Source organism: Aethalodelphis obliquidens, unplaced genomic scaffold, assembly GCF_003676395.1.
Source record: "Aethalodelphis obliquidens isolate GAN/ISIS:26980383/991018 unplaced genomic scaffold, ASM367639v1 scaffold46, whole genome shotgun sequence".
In the NCBI taxonomy this organism is placed as follows: domain Eukaryota; kingdom Metazoa; phylum Chordata; class Mammalia; order Artiodactyla; family Delphinidae; genus Aethalodelphis; species Aethalodelphis obliquidens.
Genome location: NW_020837990.1, coordinates 5987665 through 6007690, shown reverse-complemented (window position 1 = coordinate 6007690; position 20026 = coordinate 5987665). Strand labels below are relative to the sequence as shown.

Below are 20026 nucleotides of genomic sequence, written 5' to 3'. Positions count from 1 at the left end.
TTTTTTTTTTTTTTTTTTTTTTTTTTTTTTTTTTTTTTTTTTTAAGTCTGTGCCTTGTGGTATGCAGGATTCTTAGTTCCCCGACCAGGGATCGAACCCATGTCCCCTGCTTTGGGAGCATGGAGTCTTAGCCACTGGACCGCCAGGGAAATCTCCCCACAGTTTCTTTTTAAACTTCAGCCCTGTGCTGAGAAATAAAGCCTCATGTCTCTTAGGTAATCTGTGGTTTTCCCAGCTTAGTAGACTAGATTTTAAATAGGACCTCTTAAATATCATCTTCCCTTCAATACACTTTGTTCTCTGATATCTTCCACCTCTGGTTTCTATAGTATTTGAGCAAGATAAAAATTCAACAAATTGAGAAGGACCGAGGTGAATGGGACAGTCTGACTCCAGAAGCCCGCCGAGAGAAGGAGGCTGGCCTACAGATGTTTGGACAGCTGGCACGTTTCCATAACATCATGTCCAATGAAACAATTGGTACCCTTGCCTTTCTGACATCAGGTAAGGATACAACACACTGCTTTCCCAAAACATGCAGTGGTTAAGATCTGCTTCATTTGAGGGATCAGCCCACTGAGACTCTGGTGACAGTATCCTCCTCCACAGTCTGAGAGGAACTGAATCACTAGAAAAGCTTCAAAAAGAATGATGTTGTCCATTGTTGACATGGGAATGAGGAAATGGTCATCCTTACACAGCTGCCAGAAAGCATAAGTTAGTATCATTTTTCTTGAGGACACAACTTACCCGTATCAGTATAGCTGGGGGTGTTTGTGTTACCTGAAAAAAATATTCTTGAACTCTGGTTAAATGTGGTAGATCAAACAGATATTTATCTCTACTCCCTCTAGAGCTGCACTGTCCAGTTCAGTAGTCACTCGCCACATGTGGCTCTCAAGCATTTAAACTTTGGCTAGTCTGAATTGAGATGTGATATAAGTAGAAAATACACACTGCAAGACTTGGTATTTAAAAACAAAGTAAAACCTTTCATTAATAATTTTTATATTGATTACATATGAAATGACAACCAAGGATCACCAGATATTTGAGGAAATCCTCTAATGTGAAACACAGATAATAGATGAAAACTCTTTAAAACAGGGGTCCCCAACCCCCAGGCTGCGGACCAGTATCGGTCCACAGCCTGTTAGGAACAGGGCCGCACAGCAGGAGGTGAGCGGCGGGCGAGTGAGTGAAGCGTCATCTGCCGCTCCCCATTGCTCCCCATCACTCGCATTACCACCTGAACCATCACCCCACCCCCACCCCCGGTCCGTGGAAAAATTGTCTTACACGAAACTGGTCCCTAGTGCCAAAAATGTTGGGGACTGCTGCTTTAAAATATCTTTATAATCTCAGAGGTATGAGAGAAGATACAGCATACATAAAACAGAAACAAAGAGGCAACACAAGGGATTATGCAAAGAACAAGAAGGAGCTCTTGGATATTGAAAATGTAACTTCAGAAATTTTGAAAAGTCAGTAGAAGGGTTAGAAGATAAATTCAAGGAACTCTTCCATGAAAGTAGAACAGAAAAAGAGATAGAAATTAGAAGAGAAAACAAGAAAATAAAGGATCAATCTAGGAAGTATCAAAAGAGAAAAATGAAAGGACGTTATCAAAGAAATAATACCCCCCAAATTCCCCAAAACTAAGTCTAAATTAAAAGGAGCCACCAAGTACCCAGTGCAGGGAATTTTTAAACCCCCACACTAAGGTATATCATTGTGGCATTTCAGAAAATCAGGGTACCTAAAAGGTTCCAGAGAAAAATCAGGTCATGTACAATGGTTTAAACATCTTTGAATTTCACAGCACTGACGTTTGAAGCTGGAACACAGTCCTGATGGAAAATATCTTTTCAGCCTAGAATCTTATTGCCCACCAAACCATTTTACCCTGTTTGAGGGTAAAATGTAAGGACATCTTCAGACGTGAAGGTATCAGATTTACTTCCGGTGTACCCTTTTTTGAGAAGCTACAAAAGGATAAATATACTCCATCAAAATGAAGGAGGAAAGTGGAATCCTGTAAGAGAGATGCAAAGGAAGTTCCCAGGCTGATTATAGAGGTAGCTTGTATGACCACCACACCATAGGCCTATAAAACAAGGAGTCCAGATTGGAGTGAGGAATGGAAGCTTCCAGAAAGAACATCTCCAAAAACTATTTTTGAGAGTTTTACATTTCTGGTGGAGAGTTTAGAAAGATTTAATGATAGGTACTCTGAAAATAAGCAGGAAAAAAAAGTATTAAAAAGTATATATAGGGGCTTCCCTGGTGGCACAGTGGTTGAGAGTCTGCCTGCCGATGCAGGGGACGTGGGTTCGTGCCCCGGTCCGGGAGGATCCCACATGCCGTGGAGCGGCTGAGCCCGTGAGCCATGGCCGCTGAGCCTGTGTGTCCGGAGCCTGTGCTCCGCAACGGGAGAGGCCACAACAGTGAGAGGCCCATGTACCGCAAAAAAAAAAAAAAAAAAAAAAGGTATGAATCGTCACTATCCTATAGAACTTTATTTGATGGAAATGTTCTATAAATCTACACTGTCCAATACTATAGATACTAGCCACATGTGGCCATTGAACACTTGAAATGTGCGTAGTGTATCTGAAAAACTGAATTTTTTACTTAATTTTAATTAATTTAAATAGTCACATGTAGCCAGTGGCTACCATGTTGGACAGCACAGGAACCTATATTTACTGAAATGGTAAGGTATTTACGATATCATTAATGAAAAAAGTAAGTTACAGAATATGTACAACATGATAATCATTTTGTTTTATAAATGTATATGTATGTAAATATGGACAGGAAAACTAGAAGGATATATTAGCAAAATGTTAACAGTGTTTACATCTGAGTAGTAGTTTTTATATTTTGTTTGTTTGCTGTTCCTTGTCTAATATTTTCTAATATTACTGCAATGAAAATGTATTTTAAAAAATAGCAGTCCCCAGAGGTCTCCAAGTAAAACTCTAAGACATTGTAAGTTGAAGATTGCTAATGGATTGAGTTTTCACAGACTTTGGCTTTTTTTCCAGAGATCAAATCCCTCTTTGTGCATCCTTTCCTGGCTGAGCGCATCATCTCCATGTTGAACTACTTCCTGCAGCACCTGGTTGGCCCCAAGATGGGGGCCTTAAAAGTCAAGGACTTCAGTGAATTTGACTTCAAACCCCAGCAGCTCGTTTCAGATATCTGCACCATCTACTTAAATCTTGGGTACCTGAGATTTAATTGGGCAGGCCAGAGGCCTTGCTCGTGTTTTAACTGGGGGTTTTGACAATGCAATGACTAGCTGGTAATTATGTGGAAATAGAAAGGAAATGGTTTGTTTCTAGTTGGCTGATGAAGGAATCTTCTATAGTTTTAAATAATGAGATTTTGTACGACCTGTGGGACGTTATTTGGAATTTCCAACATTCTGCCTTGATCTGTGCAAAGATAAACTTTACTGATCCATTGTTTGGAAAAGCAGTATATTTTTAAGGTCATGGGATAGTTGATAAGACTTCCTTCCTAAAAATTAGAAGAAATCATTCTATATCAAAAGAACATTCATGGTATATAAGTGATGGGGAACTTTGTTCCTCAACCCATCCGTTATTGCCCTCTTTGACCTATCCTCTGATGCTCAGTTTCTTTCTGATGCTGACCTTCTAGGGATGAGGAGAATTTCTGTGCCACTGTGCCCAAGGATGGACGTTCCTATTCCCCAACTCTCTTTGCACAGACAGTCCGAGTCCTGAAGAAAATAAATAAGCCTGGGAATATGATTGTGGCTTTCAGCAACTTAGCGGAGAGAATCAAGGTAAGGAGGAGGATAATTTGCTTATTAACATGTTCAATAAAAACTATGTCAACTCAGCCGTTCTGCTTTTTTACCCAATTTGAGGGGGGAAAAGAGTATTGCGTTGAGAAAATATAAATAGCTGATTCTTCCTGATTAGTCAATAGCTAAAACTACCATATTCTTTAATAGTACTACTCTTTTCAATATGAGGGTGAGAACAGAAAAATAATTTAAGAAGCTTCTACTAAAAAGAATTTACAGATTTTTAATAGGCCGTTTTTATGAAAACTTCTCTGTACAGTGTTACCAATAGACTTGAAAATCTACGATATTTATACAGAACTTTTTAGAATACAATTCAAGATTAGTAACTTTTAGTCATTGATTTTTATTGATTTTTCTCTGTTCTCTCTATTTGTAGTTGGTAGTTGGCTTATATAGGAATGGCCATACATTTTAAAGATTAAAATACTGTATTGTACTCAGCTAATCCCTTTCGTTGGAGCAGCTGCATTTGCATTTATGAAGAAGGAAAAATTATGGCACGGAGTCTAATGGAAAACCTTCCTAATTGATAACAGTCTTCCCTTCATTGAGTTATTTATTGAATTGGGCTTCATCTTTGCCTAGAGCTTAGGCAGATGGATCGCTGAGGAACTAAAGTTCAAGCAGATGTTGAAGCCACTTTTAAATTCCCATACCTGTTTGTTCCTAAAACCGGAAACTGCTTTTCATACACAGACTGCATGGGTAACTCTGTAATTATACAAATAATAACCCCTCCAACCCCCACCCCTTACAGCCGGGTTGTTGTCAGAAGGATGGATGTTGAGTGTGGTGTGGTTTTTTTCCCCTGTTAACATTTAGATCCATTTCTGGTCATGGCTGCTAGCAGCTGAGCCAAACTGAAGATTCAGAGTTGGGGCTGAATGTTAAATTTGCTCCTATAGTATCCATATTGGCTTGTTTAGAACATAAAGCTGAGAATTGTTACTGTCGCCACAAAGGGTTACTAACAATAACCCTTGAAGGTTAAGGTATAGTCATTGAGCATTTTGAGTTCAGCTGCTTCTGTGATTTCCCCGTAACTGCCCGGTATTTGTGCTCAGTCTCTAGCAGACCTCCAGCAACAGGAAGAGGAGACCTATGCAGATGCCTGTGATGAGTTTCTGGATCCCATCATGAGCACACTGATGTCTGACCCTGTGGTGCTGCCGTCTTCCAGAGTCACTGTGGATAGATCCACCATTGCCAGACATTTGCTCAGGTAAGCCAGCCCCCAAAAGCAGCCTCAAGAGTACAGGTGTACATTTGTCTGCTATCATCTTTTTCTCCCAGTACAGTACAGTGCACCCAATAGGTACTCCACATTGTTGATTTATTAACGTATTGTGTTGAGGAGGCATTTTGGTAGAAGTATATCACTTGATTGTTAAGGATTTCAACATCCAAAACAAGACACCTGTTGAGAAATGCTGGAGCTAACTTTACCTCTTCCTTCCTCAAGGAAATAATTTCTATCAATTATAAAATATGTCAACCTTGGGCTTCCCTGGTGGCGCAGTGGTTGAGAGTCCGCCTGCCGATGCAGGGGACACGGGTTCATGCCCCGGTCCGGGAAGATCCCACATGCTGCGGGGCGGCTAGGCCCGTGAGCCATGGCCGCTGAGCCTGCGCGTCCGGAGCCTGTGCTCCGCAACGGGAGAGGCCACAACAGTGAGAGGCCCGCGTACCGCAAAAAAAAAAAAAAGAAAGTCAACCTGGAGTATAAGTTGACTTGACATTGTCTTAATTTTACTTTAGTTGTAAAAATATAAAAGACAGATTGAAAAAAAAAATTCAGGTTTTACACTCATCGTATGGGTTTACCCACATTCTGCTGCAGCTGTTGCACTCAGCCATGGTGACTACAAGTTTTCCCCAGCCTGCCTACTCTAAGTGCAGCATTAGAAAGAAATGGGTACTGAGAAACTCTGCCTATTTAAAATGAAGTTATATAAGTTGACCCAGATCTAGGGAAATAATATTTTTTAAATATTGGAAAAAAGGATGTTCTACTTGATGGTATTTGGTATTAAGCACTCGCTATATGCATGATGCTGTGCTGGGTAGTATGTCTTTTCCAAAGTGTCAGTGAGAGTTTATATTTTTATCGTGGCTTGAGAATACAGAGAGAAGGTATATCATTTTACCTATGAGGAAGCCATAATCTGCATTTACTTGAAGAGCAATCAGCTAGCTAAATCGAGTGTCAGCCTACAAAGCTTTATCCCTTAACACCTTATACTGTTTCAAGAGTCTGTCACTAAAACTACAAACAGCTCTTTATGCCGACATGATTGTTACAGGGTCTCTGTCTTGGGGAAATGGAATCAAATACCATCTGAAGAGCAATGTTGAGATAAAGTTTGTTAAGCGGAGAGACAAAGTAGCTAAAAAATCTGCAAAAAAAAAAAAACAAAAAAAAACCCTCCCAAATCACTCTCTGTCATCCCATTCTTTCTAACCTCAAGTCAGCACTTGATTCAGAATCATAATACACTCTAGCTTCAGTCTCAAGGTGGGATGCCTAGGTATTCTCTTTTTGGCTGAAGATGTTAGAACTTACAGAAATAACCCCATTTCTCTTTTTCTCTTTGTCTCAGTGACCAAACAGATCCCTTTAACCGTAGTCCCCTCACCATGGACCAGATCCGGCCAAACACAGAACTAAAAGAAAAAATCCAACGGTGGCTTGCAGAGAGGAAACAACAACAAAAGGAGCAACTTGAATAAATACTGTGACCTAAACAAACCAAAATCCAACCCCAGAGTGTAGATAAACAATTGTTTGTGGTTTCTCTCTTTCTGGTTCTGTTCCTTTCCTTTTTCTTGCTTTCTTTTTTATTCTTCACCCTTTACTAAATTAGAGAACTGCTCTTTCTCAAATTATGATAATTAAAATTCCTAAGAACTTTACAGTGCTCCTGGCTTGCAGGAAATTATACTTATAGCATCACCATGTTTGGAAATCATCACTAATTTTTACCCTTTGTTATATCTCTTCCTGTTCGTTCTTCTTCCTTTTCTTACCTTAAATTACATTAACTTCAACTACTAAAACCTCCTGCCACCCTACTATTTCTCTTCCAAGAACTGCTCAGACATCTTTGGTGAGCACTGCTTTTAAGTATATGATGTCACGTATTGACAGCTGATATCAGAAAGTCCTGTGTTATCAAGGTATTTACTAGACTTTATGACCCAGACTTCAGCCCTTTTCCTTGTTACAGCTCTGCAATGTTACAGAATAACATTTTGTATAAAAGCAGATACCTTGATGTTTGAGTAGATTTTTGAATAAGATGAAAGATGACATGAAAAAAAGGAATCTTATGCAACTTCAGTTGGTAGCTCTTAGTTTTGTGTTACATTGTAACTCAAAGATATCTTGGAGGCCAAACACTCCCCCATGGAGTTGTCATTACCACAGAAAATTTAGCCCTATAATATTTTTAGGAGGATTGGTAGAACAAATTTGCAGTTTTGACACTTTATTCAGAAAATTCTGAGGTGAAAAAAGAAGGCTGTTGGGCCCTTTTCATCTGCTGGAAATCAAGGATTAGGCTTGAGTAGAAAAGTTAGGCAACAAATATTGTAACTATGAAAAATGTCATTTTAAGACACTAATATCAGCAGTATATCTCAGTGTATATATATATATATATATATACACACCTACATACACACACCATGTACATTTTTATATTGGTCTAGTGTAAACAGAGTACCAATTTATATTGTCTCTTCCATGGTAAGATGTATGCAGTGTGTGGCCATGTTTACTAACATTATTCTAGACAAAATTCTGAGACTGTAAAATGTATATAGTTAACGTTTGTTTGGGCTTAAGACCTGACTTCTAAGAGCTGCTTCTAACTCAGCCTTAGGTCATCAATTACCAGAGCAGGAATTTGAGCACAACCTTGTCCACAAACCATTTTAAATACCCACTTAGGCCTATGTAGTTAGTAGATGGATGGGCCCCACTTTTACAGGTTGAGCTTGAGTTCCCTACTCAGTTGTGCAGCTTAACATGCTGAGTGAGGCACATTCCCCTATGGACTGTCTATATCACTATCCCTCTAAGCCCAAAAATATAACTAACAAGAAAAGTGGTATGATCTAGAAACAGGGGTCATTGCTTCATTTAGAGGATAGTATTGTTAACCACGGCCTCTTTCAAATAAGATGGTAGTTTTACGGTAATCCAACACAAGTTGTTATAAGCAGTCCTTGATGTGTTTTTGATGGTATCAACTGGAAACCCTCAAGTCAGAGGGCATCCCACACTAGATATAAAGTAGATGTTGCCTGTTGCTGTGCTTATAAATGAAAAAGGCAGTCTAGGACTCTCACAAATGCCAGAATGTAAGATAGTAATTCAGTATGCTCCCTGGGTCTTTAAGGCATGGGTTGACAGGATGTGTTTATTTTCTTAAAATGAGCTTCTTTTCATATTTATTATCCTCCTTTACTTCTCTGAGAATGAACTGTATAAAATAAGCTTCAATTTATTTGCTTTTATCTTCCAAACCCAATGTAGAAGGATATTTTCATTTTTAAAAGAAGTGGGGAAAAGACCAGAGTTTTATAGGAGAAAATTGGAGGAAAAAACGGGCACAAAACCTCAGAAGGCAGCTGTTCCCAGCAGCTTTCTAGTTAACAACCTCTATGCTGCCTCTTGTATCTGTGTCTGTATTCTACTTCTGTATTAAGTTAAGTCTTCAGATTGTAAGCCTTTTCTGGCAAGGTTTTTTGTTTTTGTTTTTTAAAAATCTCTTTTCCTGAAACTTTTTATGAATGGCTATGGCACCATTAATGCTGCTGAATATCTATAAACTCATCACAAAGGCAAGTGCGTAGCTTAAGGCCACTATTGGTAAGGAAACCAAGTGTCCTCTGTGCCTTTTTCCTTTCCTTGAAGTAATTTAAGACATCCCAAAAATGCGACTAAAAAATTATGATCGTGGTACAACATGGTGCGTATGTGCACTCAGAAGCTTAAAGAGGGCTTGTGTTTTCTGGAACTCAGCAAGCTCTAAATCTATCAGAGCAGACTTTCTGACATACCTAGTTTTATGTGTTGGCTTTGCTAGCGTATGATAGGAAAGTGAAGACTCTAATCAGCTCTAGTATTGCTTACTAAGAGGGTAATACTAAACTTGGAAAATTAAGTAGGTTTTATCAAGCAATCTGGGTTGGTTTGTTTTTAATATAGTTTTTAATGGATATGTGAAAACTGAAAGAAATGTCGAAGGTTTTTTAATGGTGCAGGTGAAGGTGCCAGTTGCTATTTGGTATCACACTCTACAAAAGCTTCATTACTTTATTTGATGCTGGTTACTAAGCAGCCATTGCACAGAGCATAAGTCTACTGGGTGCCTTTACAAGCCAGAGGCTGATGCTGCACTGTTGATGTCATGTGAGGAAATAATGCACATGCTCTAACTGCTTGGAAAAGAAAAAGAACCTAGAAACAAAGAAAATGAAGAACAAAACGACAAAAAGTTTGATTGAAATAAAACTTGATCAACGTAACTGTATTTTGGAACATTCCAGGAAGGTTACTTCTTGTCATACTTGCCTGGGGGTGTTTGTTCAAAGCTTGTATTTAATAAATGAACATCTGACTTAACCTTTGTTATCACTGCTTTATTACAGTATCAAAAGCTAGTGGCAGTTCCAGAAATCCCTCTGAAAACTTAGAGGGCTCTGAACTTTACTGTTTTTTTAAGGTCGTATCAAATGTGTGGCCTGGCTGACCTAACCTGCCTTACCAGGCTTTTGGACCCTGGAGTTATCTTCAGATGAGGCTCAGGGCATGTTTCTTCCTAAGCAGTTCACTTTTGGCTTCACTTTTCTTCATCTGGCCTAAACCCCAGGTCTTTCACTTTAATCATTCACTATCAAGTTCCCCTTTCTTGCCCCTTGTTTCTGCACCTCTGCTATGCAAAACCTCAGCCCAGATTAACCCAACCATTTCCCTCTGCTCCAATATCCCAGCTACAGGCTACTGTTGGAGAAAAATGACACAAACTTTAGAGTGGTGTGACGAACAACCCTTCTGTGTGTCCTTAACTTCAACAGCTACTCCAAACTTTAACTTCTTTCCTTAGATTTTCTCCCACCCTCCCACTTAACCCTCACACTCAGATGACCTTGCCTTCTACTTCACAGATTTCAGAATTTCCACTTTCAAACTTCTCTTCCATCATCGCATCTGTGGAAAAGGCCCCACAGTTTCAAGGCTAATTCCTCCAACCTTATTTCCAGCCTCATCAGGAATCTTGTCAATCCCGCTTCTCGATCTTCAATCTCCCCCTTGAGTTTCGTCTCTCACATTTGGTTTTCTGGCTGGTCTTCCTTTATAGCCATATTTCTTCACTCTGGCTTCTATCCTAATTGAAACTGCTCTAGCTAATGTTTCTATATTGCTACATTAACTTCCTCATCCTTAATTTTACTTCTCTGGAGTATCAGGCAACTGAATCACTCCTTCACTGAAGCGCTGTTATTGACTCCTTGATATCACTCCTAATTTTTCATTCCACCTCTAACCATTCCATCAGAGTTTTACTTCTACTCAGGCTTCCCCGGGTCCATTATTTATTGTTTTTTCTCATCAAATGCCACATCCCTACGTATATCTTTCCTTCCAGTCATATTAACTATAAAGTTCAACTCCGTAGGACACAGCTGTTCTGTTATGCATCAACCCAAGGATCTCCTTCTCTAGGAAGTCTTCCCAGATCAGCACCACGCCTAATCCGATACTAATGCCTCTTCTCTGTTTACATTGCAACCTCATCAGATTCCCAACTCTGCCACTCACTAGCCACTGTGGCCATTTACCAATGCCAGTCTTAAATGGGCACACTACCTAACAAAGGCTTTCTTTAAATTCCAAAATGCCTGACAGACTGAAGGCCCTCAGTAAATGTGATTTTGTTCCTTATATCCCCATAGTTCCTTGCGGCTGGATAGGGAATTAGGGGAATTGGATTCCAATCCTAATACAGGATGCGGGGGAGACCAGGATTACACCTACTGTCCGTGTTTGGCCTAGGACCCACCCTCTCTGCCTTTGTAAGGCGATCATGTTGGCCTAGAAAAGTCGCAGCGGTGCCTTCCAGCCCTAACTTGTCTCGTTCTCTCTGAAAAGCTGCAAAATCACCCTGCGCAAAAAATAAAAAAGCGGAGGTCTGCGCCACCGCAGAGCGCATGCGCCATCCCTCCTCGCGCCGGCCTTTCGGACTTCCCTGAGCGGCTGCCCCAAGAAATGCCTGTTTCTCTGCGGAATTCCGTTGTATTTTATGTGATCTCTGGTCTCATCTTCTCGTACCCACTTTCTCATCTGTGACTGAAGAAAATGAATTGGCCCACTGAATTCCGGAAAAATACTAGGACACCTAAATATCTTGGACCGGCGCGGAAAGGAGAGGCCTGACCTTGGAAGCGGAACGGGGTCCTGCGGCAGGTCCTTCCGGGAGGGTGACATTCAGCCGGCCGGTCGGCGCGACGGGCTTTCCGTCCTAGAACCATGGCCCAGTTTGTCCGTAACCTCGCGGAGAAGGCCCCGGCGCTGGTCAGCGGTGAGCGCGGCATCAGCCCGGCTACGCGGGTAGCCGGGCGGGCGGAAAGGCCTGCGAGGGCCCGAGGGGAGGACGCGGGAGGCGGTCACCCGAGCGGCCGGCGGGAGCCACGGCGGGCACGGCCTGAACGTGGAGGCGGGGGGTGGGGGCAGGAGGCGGATTGGCGGCTCTTCTCTAGCTTTTCGCTGGCCAGGCCTGCGGCTTGGGTTCTGTCTACAATCTAGAGATTCTGAATTCTGACCGCAACAGCGAGTGGAGGGAGTGTGTAGGCAGCCGGGGTTGCCCAGCAGCCGCCGCCATGACGCCCTTCGACCTCCAGGAGGAGGAATAGAGAGGGGATGGCTCCGCTAGGAGAGCGTGGGAGACGGCAGGCAGAGGTACATGAAAGCACAGAAATGCGGCCGCATCAGCTTGTCTGCTTCTCAGTGGAGTATGTGAAAGTCTGCAGAATTTTTAAGGATGGGTGACCTTTGGAACGTTGCCTTTGTATTTTGTCCTGGCCAGATCCTGAGATACTTCGCCTTTAATCTAACGGAATTTTTAGGTGAAATTGAGCTTTACGAACGAATATTCCTGCCCCGGTAAGCATAGGAAGGGATATTGGTAAGCAGCAATGTTTATTACCATACGTTAGCGTTCGTGGGGATTTTCTGTTCGAAAAAGCTGGATGTATCCTTACTGGTAGAACGCTGTATTTCAGAACAACCCTGAGTAGTCACAGCCCAGGGTAGTAATCTTATGTCAGTAAATATTTCATTTGTCTCCTGTAGCAAGCTATTCATTTTATCCCCATAGTGAGATCAGTTAAGTAGACGGAAGCTTCTTCGCTAGATGTGCTATATTCCAGTAAGTGGTTGAAGCGCAGGTCTCTGAACGGCTTTCGCTCAAATTTTGTTCGTTGTCTCCTTCCTTTTCTCCATCAGCAGTCGAACAATGAGTTACTAAATGCCTGACAGTGTCAGATACTTTAAATACTTGATCCTCTTCTCCTACAGAACCCCACAGTCCACTACTATTATAAGTTTACACACTTTACCAAAGAACTTAAGTTTACAGCTTGACTAAGATAAAGCTCTACATTTTTACATAATGCAAGGAGAAGGAATAGTGGCTTGATTATTTGGACTTTGTGGATGATTTGAGGCAAATTTTTTTAAATTTCAGGTGGATTTTTTTTCTCCTACCAGGGCTTTCACATCTTTTCGGTGGTGCATCTTGGGGAATTGCAAACTAATTTTAATGATAATTTACAAAAAGAAAAGTAATGTGAAAATAATTATGAAATATATCAACCATTTCCTCTGCTACTATGAATAATTAAAAGATACAGGTTGTTATTCTTCCAGAAGTACTCAGAAAGGAGAACTCAACTGGGGCCAGAATGTTAAAATGGAGCTGTATTTTGCTTCGTAGCTTAACTCGGTGTATTAAATGTTAATGTTAAATATCTAAAATATTGCTAACTGTATCTGTTAATTCTCCTGGAGGACAAAGACACTTACAGAAATAAGTAATTTTAATTCATCAAACTTCCTCGGAAAGGTCATAGAGTCTGGGGTTTTTTTTGGTTTTTGTTTTTTTTCCTATTAACTAAACTTGAGACTTTATTTGGATTTCACCAGCTTTTTGAGTTAATCTCTGTCTGTTCCAGGAACCAATCCAGGGTACCACAGTGCAATGAGTTGTCTATCTCTCTAGTCTCCTGTGTGACAGTTTCCCAACCTTTCCTTACCTTTCATGACCTTGACAGTCTCAAGATGTCTGTGTAGGTATCTGTCTAGGTATCCTTTAGATGTTCCCCATTTTGGATTTGTCTGGTGTCTTTGTCATGATTAGTCTGGAGCTATGGGGCTGTTGTTGTTTTTTTTTCTTTTTTTTTCTTTGGCCGCACCTAGCGGCATGGGGGTTTGAACCCGTGCCCCCTGCAGTGCAAGTGCAGGGTCTTAACCACTGGACCGCCAGGGAAGTCCCTGGAGCTATGGATTTTGAGAAAGAATACCACAAAAGTGAAGTCCCCTAATCACATATCATGATGTAAGTGATATCCATATAACATCACTAGTGAAGTTAGCTTTCATCACTTGGTTAAGGTAGTTTCTCTAGGTTTCTCCTAAAGTTACTGTTTTTTCCTTTCCATACTGTATTCTTTAGAAGCAAGTAACTAAATTGGGGGAGGCAGGGGCAGGATTCTTATCTCCTGTAAGAGGGAATATTTACATATATTTAAATAGAATTCTTCTGTGAGAAAGATTTGTCTCTTCTTCCCCATTTTTTTCAAACTTTGTACCTCCAGTAGTACAGTAGTATGTTATTTATTTTGTTGCTCACATTGTTCCAGCTTTGGTCATTGAGAACTGTCACTTTGGCACCTCTGTCCCTTCGACATTCCCCTTTACTTTCTGGTACTACAAGATGCTTCAGACTTTTTTTTTTCTTCCCCTGCCATGCCACATGGCTTGCAGGATCTTAGTTCCCTGACCAGGGATTGAACCCCGGGCCCCGGCAGCGAAAACGCTGAGTCCTAACCACTGGACCGCCAGGGAATTCTCCAGTTTCATCTTATGTATCCTCTGCCCCAGCCTTAGAATTAGCCATTTCTCCAAGGAACCCTAGTTCCTTTTATTGGACAATTGTATTTTGAAACTAAGATCTAGGTACTGGATATGTTCCTTGCCACTAGACTATGCTAGTCACCCCTTATTCATGGAACGTAAGTTCCAAGACCTCCAGTGGATGCCTGAAACCACAGATAGTACTGAATCCTATATATGCTGTTTTTTTCCTATACATACATACCTATGATAAAGTTTAATCTATAGATTAGGCACAGTGGGCTTCCCTGGTGGTGCAGTGGTTGAGAGTCCGCCTGCCAATGCAGGGGACGTGGGTTTGTGCCCCGGTCCAGGAAGATCCCACATGCCGCGGAGCGGCTACGCCCGTGAGCCATGACCGCTGAGCCTGCGCGTCCGGAGCCTGTGCTCCGCAACGGGAGAGGCCACAACAGTGAGAGGCCCGCGTACCGCAAAAAAAAAAAAAAATTAGGCACAGTAAAAGATTAACGACAATAACTAATAAAACAGAACAATTAAAATACTGCAGTAAAAGTTATGTGAGGGGGGCTCTCTCAGAATATCTTATTGTACTGTACTCACCCTTCTGATGAGTGAGATGTTATAATGCCTACATGATAGGATAAGGTGGGGCAGATGATGTAGGCGTTGTGACACAGCATTCGGATGGAACAGGGACAGCACGAAATTTCATCACACTACTCAGAAAGGCACACAATTTAAAACTTACGGATTGTTTAGTTCTGGAATTTTCCATTTAATATTTTCGGACAGTGGTTGACTGCAGGTAACTGAAACTATGGAAAGCAAAATCAGATATGGGGAGACTGTTGTACTAGAATACCATTGCCTCTAGGCCCTCTCAGTGGACAAGGAGGTGTGTGCGTATAGGTATTCCTCTACTTAGAATAAAATTACGTACCAGTAAACCTATCACAAGTTGAGAATATTGTAAGTCGAAAATGCATTTATTACACCTAGCTTACCAACATCATAACTTAGCCTAGCCTACCTTAATCGTGCTCAGAATACTTACATTAGCCTACGGTCGGGCAGAATCACCTACCACAAAGCCTATTTTAGAAAACAGTGTTGAATAGCTCACGTAATTTATTGAGTACTGTACTGAAAGTGAAAAACAGAATGGTTGTGTGTTGGTTGTTTACCCTCATATCACATGATAGACCAACTGCAGCTTGCTGGCACTGCCTAGCATTACAAAAAAGTATGGTACCCACTGTCGCTAGCCTGGGAAAAGATCAAAGTTCAAAGTATCATTTTTATTGAATGTATGTCACTTTCACACTGTAAAGTTGAAAAATTATAAGTTGAACCATCAAAAATTGGGGACCATGGGGCTTCCCTGGTGGTGCAGTGGTTGAGAGTCTGCCTGCTGATGCAGGGGACGTGGGTTCGTGCCCCGGTCCGGGAAGATCCCACATGCCGTGGAGCGGCTGGGCCCGTGAGCCATGGCCGCTGAGCCTGCGCGTCTGGAGCCTGTGCTCCTCAACGGGAGAGGCCACAACAGTGAGAGGCCCGCGCACCGCCAAAAAAAAAAAAAAATTGGGGACCATCTGTATATTCACCCATGGGTGTGTGTGTACACACACACACACACACACACACACACACACACACGACCATTGGACAATGTGGGGATTAAGGACGCTGATCCCCATGCAGTTGAAAATCCAAATATAACTTTACAGTTGGCCCTCCATATCCACAGTTCCACGTCCACGCATGCAACCAGCCTCAGATCGTGAAGTACCATAGTACATATTTATTGAAAAACCTCCACATATAAGTGGACCTGTGCAGTTCAAAGGTCAACTATAGTTGTTTCTTATTGATCAATCTGTATATAAAACTAAACATGGGTTCATAATGAATGTCTCCAACTCTAATCCAGTACCACAAGGTTTGTTCTTTTCTTCCACATCTATAACTTCCCTCTCTTACAGTGAGAAACCTGGCTCCCATCATCCACCATTCATTTACTTATATTTTCTTCATCCCTTGTATACATGTAAAGCAGTTTCAAACTTTTTAACCTAAACTCCCTGAGAAACAAATTTACCAACTAAAGTACAGTGTTTGTGTACATTGTACTGATTTGTTTGTTTATAAAGAATAACATATCTGTATCTTGAAGATAATTTTAAAGTCTGTTGACTGTTAAACAAGACTTTGTTCTCTTTGATGGCGCCGTCTTACAGGCGTTGGCAGTTCTATTTAGAACTATCTGGTAGAGCTTTGGGTCTGCTTAAAGATTTACCCATGGCCCTAAGCCAGAGGATGATGGAGATACTAACTTTAAGAGTAGTGAAATACCTAAATACAGGCAGTTAATAATAGGGAAAGTACCAGGAGCTTTGGGTTATCTGTCTTTAAGCAGTAGACACTTTATGGATGTTCATGTTTTTGTGCTGTTTTTGTCATGCTGTCTTGTAATTTTTTATATAAAATACCTTTTCTTTTGCTGAAATCACTACCATAGTCTCACATCTACCCTGGTCGTTAAAAATTTTTTTTCCTGAAATAGTAAATACCTTGAGGAATTTCAGCTTAATAACAGTTAAGTTTTGGCTGCTCTTAACAATACATGTAGGCTTTATTTTTATTATTTGTGGTATTTTGAAGGAGGAGCAGCTGTGCTTTTGTTAATCCAGCACATATTGATGAGGATACCAAAAATGGGTACTAATTGGTATAATTCTATCTGGATTTGTGGCTAATATAGTGACAAGTTTTAATCTTATTCTTAAGGATGCCATTCTACAGAGCTCCTTCCCTCCCCTTCTGCACCTCTTCCCTCCAAATTTTTTGGTCTCTACAAGACAATATGATTACATTGCTGCTGTTTTCTTGTTTTTGAACACAATTTCTGGTAACTTTATAGTTAACTAGATTTGCCATTCATAAATGAAGTACTAGTACTCTGGTACTGGCCACTAGTGAAGTCCTGGCATAATTGAATGTGCTTATAGCTTCCTGCCTGATTGAACTGCCCTGTGACACAGGTGTTCTGCATCTTTAAAAGCCTCTGGTTTCCAGGGAGCAGCTTTGACTTTTCACACCGGGTGCACATTTGGTACAAGCATTGAATGAATGTGATGCATGAATAAATATTTGTGTCCAGCCCACACATCTGCTTCTTTCGGTCTCTAGTGAGTTCATCCTGGTTTTTTGTTTTGTTTTGTTTTCCAGCTGCTGTGACTTACTCGAAGCCTCGATTGGCCACATTTTGGCACTATGCCAAGGTTGAGCTGGTTCCTCCAACCCCTGCTGAGATCCCTACAGCTATTCAGAGCTTGAAAAAAATTATCAATAGTGCTCAAACTGGTAGCTTCAAACAGCTTACAGTTAAGGTAACTATGGGCTAAATGAAAACGTATGTGCATAAAAGAAAATGTCTCCCCTTGGGATTTTTCTGGTTGTTTTGATTAATATATGTATTTTTCAGTGAGGCTGAAACCAACATAATGAGAGATAATCTCTTTTTTGACTGGAGAAAGATACTTTGTAATTTTGTCATCTGGGTTGAAATAATTGGGCTGTTTTATGTCTTAGTTTCCTATTAATCTTATAACAAAGAAGTGATCACTTTTACTGGGCAGCTTTTTTTTTTCCTTTCCTATTTGTTTAGTGTACTAAATAGAATGGCTTGCTTTGCTGATTCTGTACTTTTTTTGTCTGTAGTCCTAAAACTATCCCCGATTTGGCTAAAAGCTCTTGGTCTATATCACAGTCAAGCAGCTAACACTCATGGAGGGTAAAAATACCAAAACCTAGAAGCATGTAATATGATGTGAAGGGTGGAGATAAAATCTAAAGACTTAAGAATTCTAAGGAATTGGAACTTGAGGACTTCCCTGGTGGTCCAGTGGTTAAGACTTCTCTGTGCCCCCAGTGCAGGGGGCACAGGTTCTGTCCCTGGTCAGGGAACTAAGATCCCACATGCCGCTCAGCACATCCAAAAAAAAAAAAAGGAAAAAGAATTGGAACAAATTCACTTCCAGGTGCTAAAAGGAAAAGGCCCAGTTTTGTTGTGGAAAGGTATTTTTTTCAACTGGAGTTTCAAGATCCATATTTGTGCTTGTGTGAACGCTGTTTTCTGGAACTGTGTGTGTGTACTTTTTAGGGCAATAAAACATTGATCTGTGAAACTAATTACTGAATACTTGGAAAGAATTAAACCAAATAATAAATGATTAAAAATTATGTCTAAAGGGAATGATAGAGCCCTTCAACTTTCAACAGATTTTCTTTGGCCAGACAGAAATGTCTGTTCAGAGACTTGCCTTCCTGTAGCCATCCTTTCATATGGATGCCCTGTCTAAATGTGGCAGCTATTTCCAGGATGTGGGTTGTTTTAGGGCTCATAAAGTGTCTCATAAACTAATAATGAAAGGGTTAAGTCAGTTCAGGTCTTTAAAGAATGCTTTGAAAGAATTTATAAGCTCTGGCCTACTTACCTTACATAATTGAAAGTTCAAGGGTTCTCAGCAGTTAAAGTTAACATCAGTAATTCTTCACTTTGACTAAAACTCCCCTTTAATTTGAATAGCATCCTTATATTCTCTGTCACTTAATCCTGGAAAAGAATAGTTTTAAATATATAAGAAAAAAATGTACATTAAAATTTGTGCTTCTTTTTTCAGGAAGCTCTACTGAATGGTTTGGTGGCCACTGAGGTGTGGATGTGGTTTTATGTTGGCGAGATCATAGGCAAGCGTGGCATCATTGGCTATAATGTTTGAAGACCAGTCTTTGCTTTATTATTTGGGTGTTCTTGGACCATGTGTGAGCAGACTGCTATTTGAATAAAATAAGACAATGTGTCAAAATCAGTGTTTTCTCTGTCAAGCACTACATGGAAGGTCACAATTTCTCTTGATATTAAGTTGGGTTGTCTTTTGCTTTAATACATTAATACATCTCTAAATGCATGTCTTTGCTTAGCCTGAAATTGGAAAGGTTAGATATGAATATACCAACCTGGTACCTGTATATATGAGGATAGCATTTTACTTTGAAGTCTTGAAATAAAATGATATTTAAGCTTAATTTTAGAAAAGTTGGGGAAAGGCTTTGAGAAAACAAGAACTTGTTCCAGTAGGAGAAAAATAATACCGTGTGCCAAACATGGTATATACTAGTTAAATCACCTAGTATAAAGAATACAATTTGGACTGTTTTTCTTTGCTAAAATCAGAGAAAGACCCCTTTGACAACAGCTGTGTCTGTAAACATAGGGGTACTTTTTGTCAATTTGAATATAGCTTCCCCAAAAGAGACCAGCTGGGTGATATTCTGTGTGTCTTTGTAACATCTTTAACACTAGGACAGAGAATGAAAGCAATGACCTATGTTTTCAGTTTAATTTTGATATGTTATTAACCTGTCTTTTTTTTTTAAAGACCTACCTTTACAAAAATAAAATATCCTATAGATATTTAACAGGATTATAGTTTAGTATCGTCCATGGGTCAAAATAATATATTATGTCCTGAAATAAATACAAGTGATTGGTATCAGTCTGTCATCTTGAGCCACTTTATTGAGGATTTGGGAGCGACTTAATCATTCATTGGCCTTTCCTGGGGTTCTTACCGTCTATGAATGTCTCGTTGGTATGTTTCTAAATCTGTTGTAACTCTCTTTGCAGCCACTGCACAACATGGAATCCCAGCTGATGATAAGCAAAAGATGATTGCATATTGGAAAAGCATCATGGCTCACAATATAGTATTAATCCTTTAATAGTATTGAACCTTTATCCAGTCAATCCCAAATTTACCAACTGGTTTTGAACACTGCTGCTTTAGCCAATAAAGGGCACAGCTTTTCTTTGTGATAGGCAAGAACTCACCAAGGAGAGACTGCTACTCTCTGAACTGTGAAGTAATGCCTAACTTACTGCAGGTGGTCAAAACTGAAACTACCTCTTTTCAGAAGGCATTCAGTAACTTAAAATATGCATAGCAACAGACAGAAAAGACACTACTACAATAATG

General features: G+C 40.4%; 2 protein-coding genes across 2 annotated transcripts in view; both read left to right on the top strand.

The window, feature by feature from the left end:
- The window catches only part of UBE4A (ubiquitination factor E4A), a 34094-nt gene extending 24615 nt beyond the window's left edge, over window positions 1–9479 (top strand). Inside the window, exons 16-20 of the mRNA XM_027082174.1 lie at window positions 330–504; window positions 3051–3231; window positions 3673–3820; window positions 4912–5069; window positions 6448–9479. Of these exons, the coding sequence (XP_026937975.1) occupies window positions 330–504; window positions 3051–3231; window positions 3673–3820; window positions 4912–5069; window positions 6448–6577 (792 nt within the window). The 3' untranslated portion in view covers window positions 6578–9479. The remainder of the gene's footprint in view (window positions 1–329; window positions 505–3050; window positions 3232–3672; window positions 3821–4911; window positions 5070–6447) is intronic.
- Window positions 9480–11281: 1802 nt separating this feature from the next.
- Window positions 11282–19546, top strand: ATP5MG (ATP synthase membrane subunit g). The gene is made up of 3 exons (XM_027082175.1): window positions 11282–11436; window positions 17217–17377; window positions 18671–19546. The coding sequence occupies exons 1-3, from the start codon at window positions 11385–11387 to the stop codon at window positions 18767–18769; spliced, it is 312 nt and encodes a 103-aa protein (XP_026937976.1). The 5' UTR covers window positions 11282–11384; the 3' UTR covers window positions 18770–19546.
- The last annotated feature ends 480 nt before the right edge of the window (window positions 19547–20026 follow it).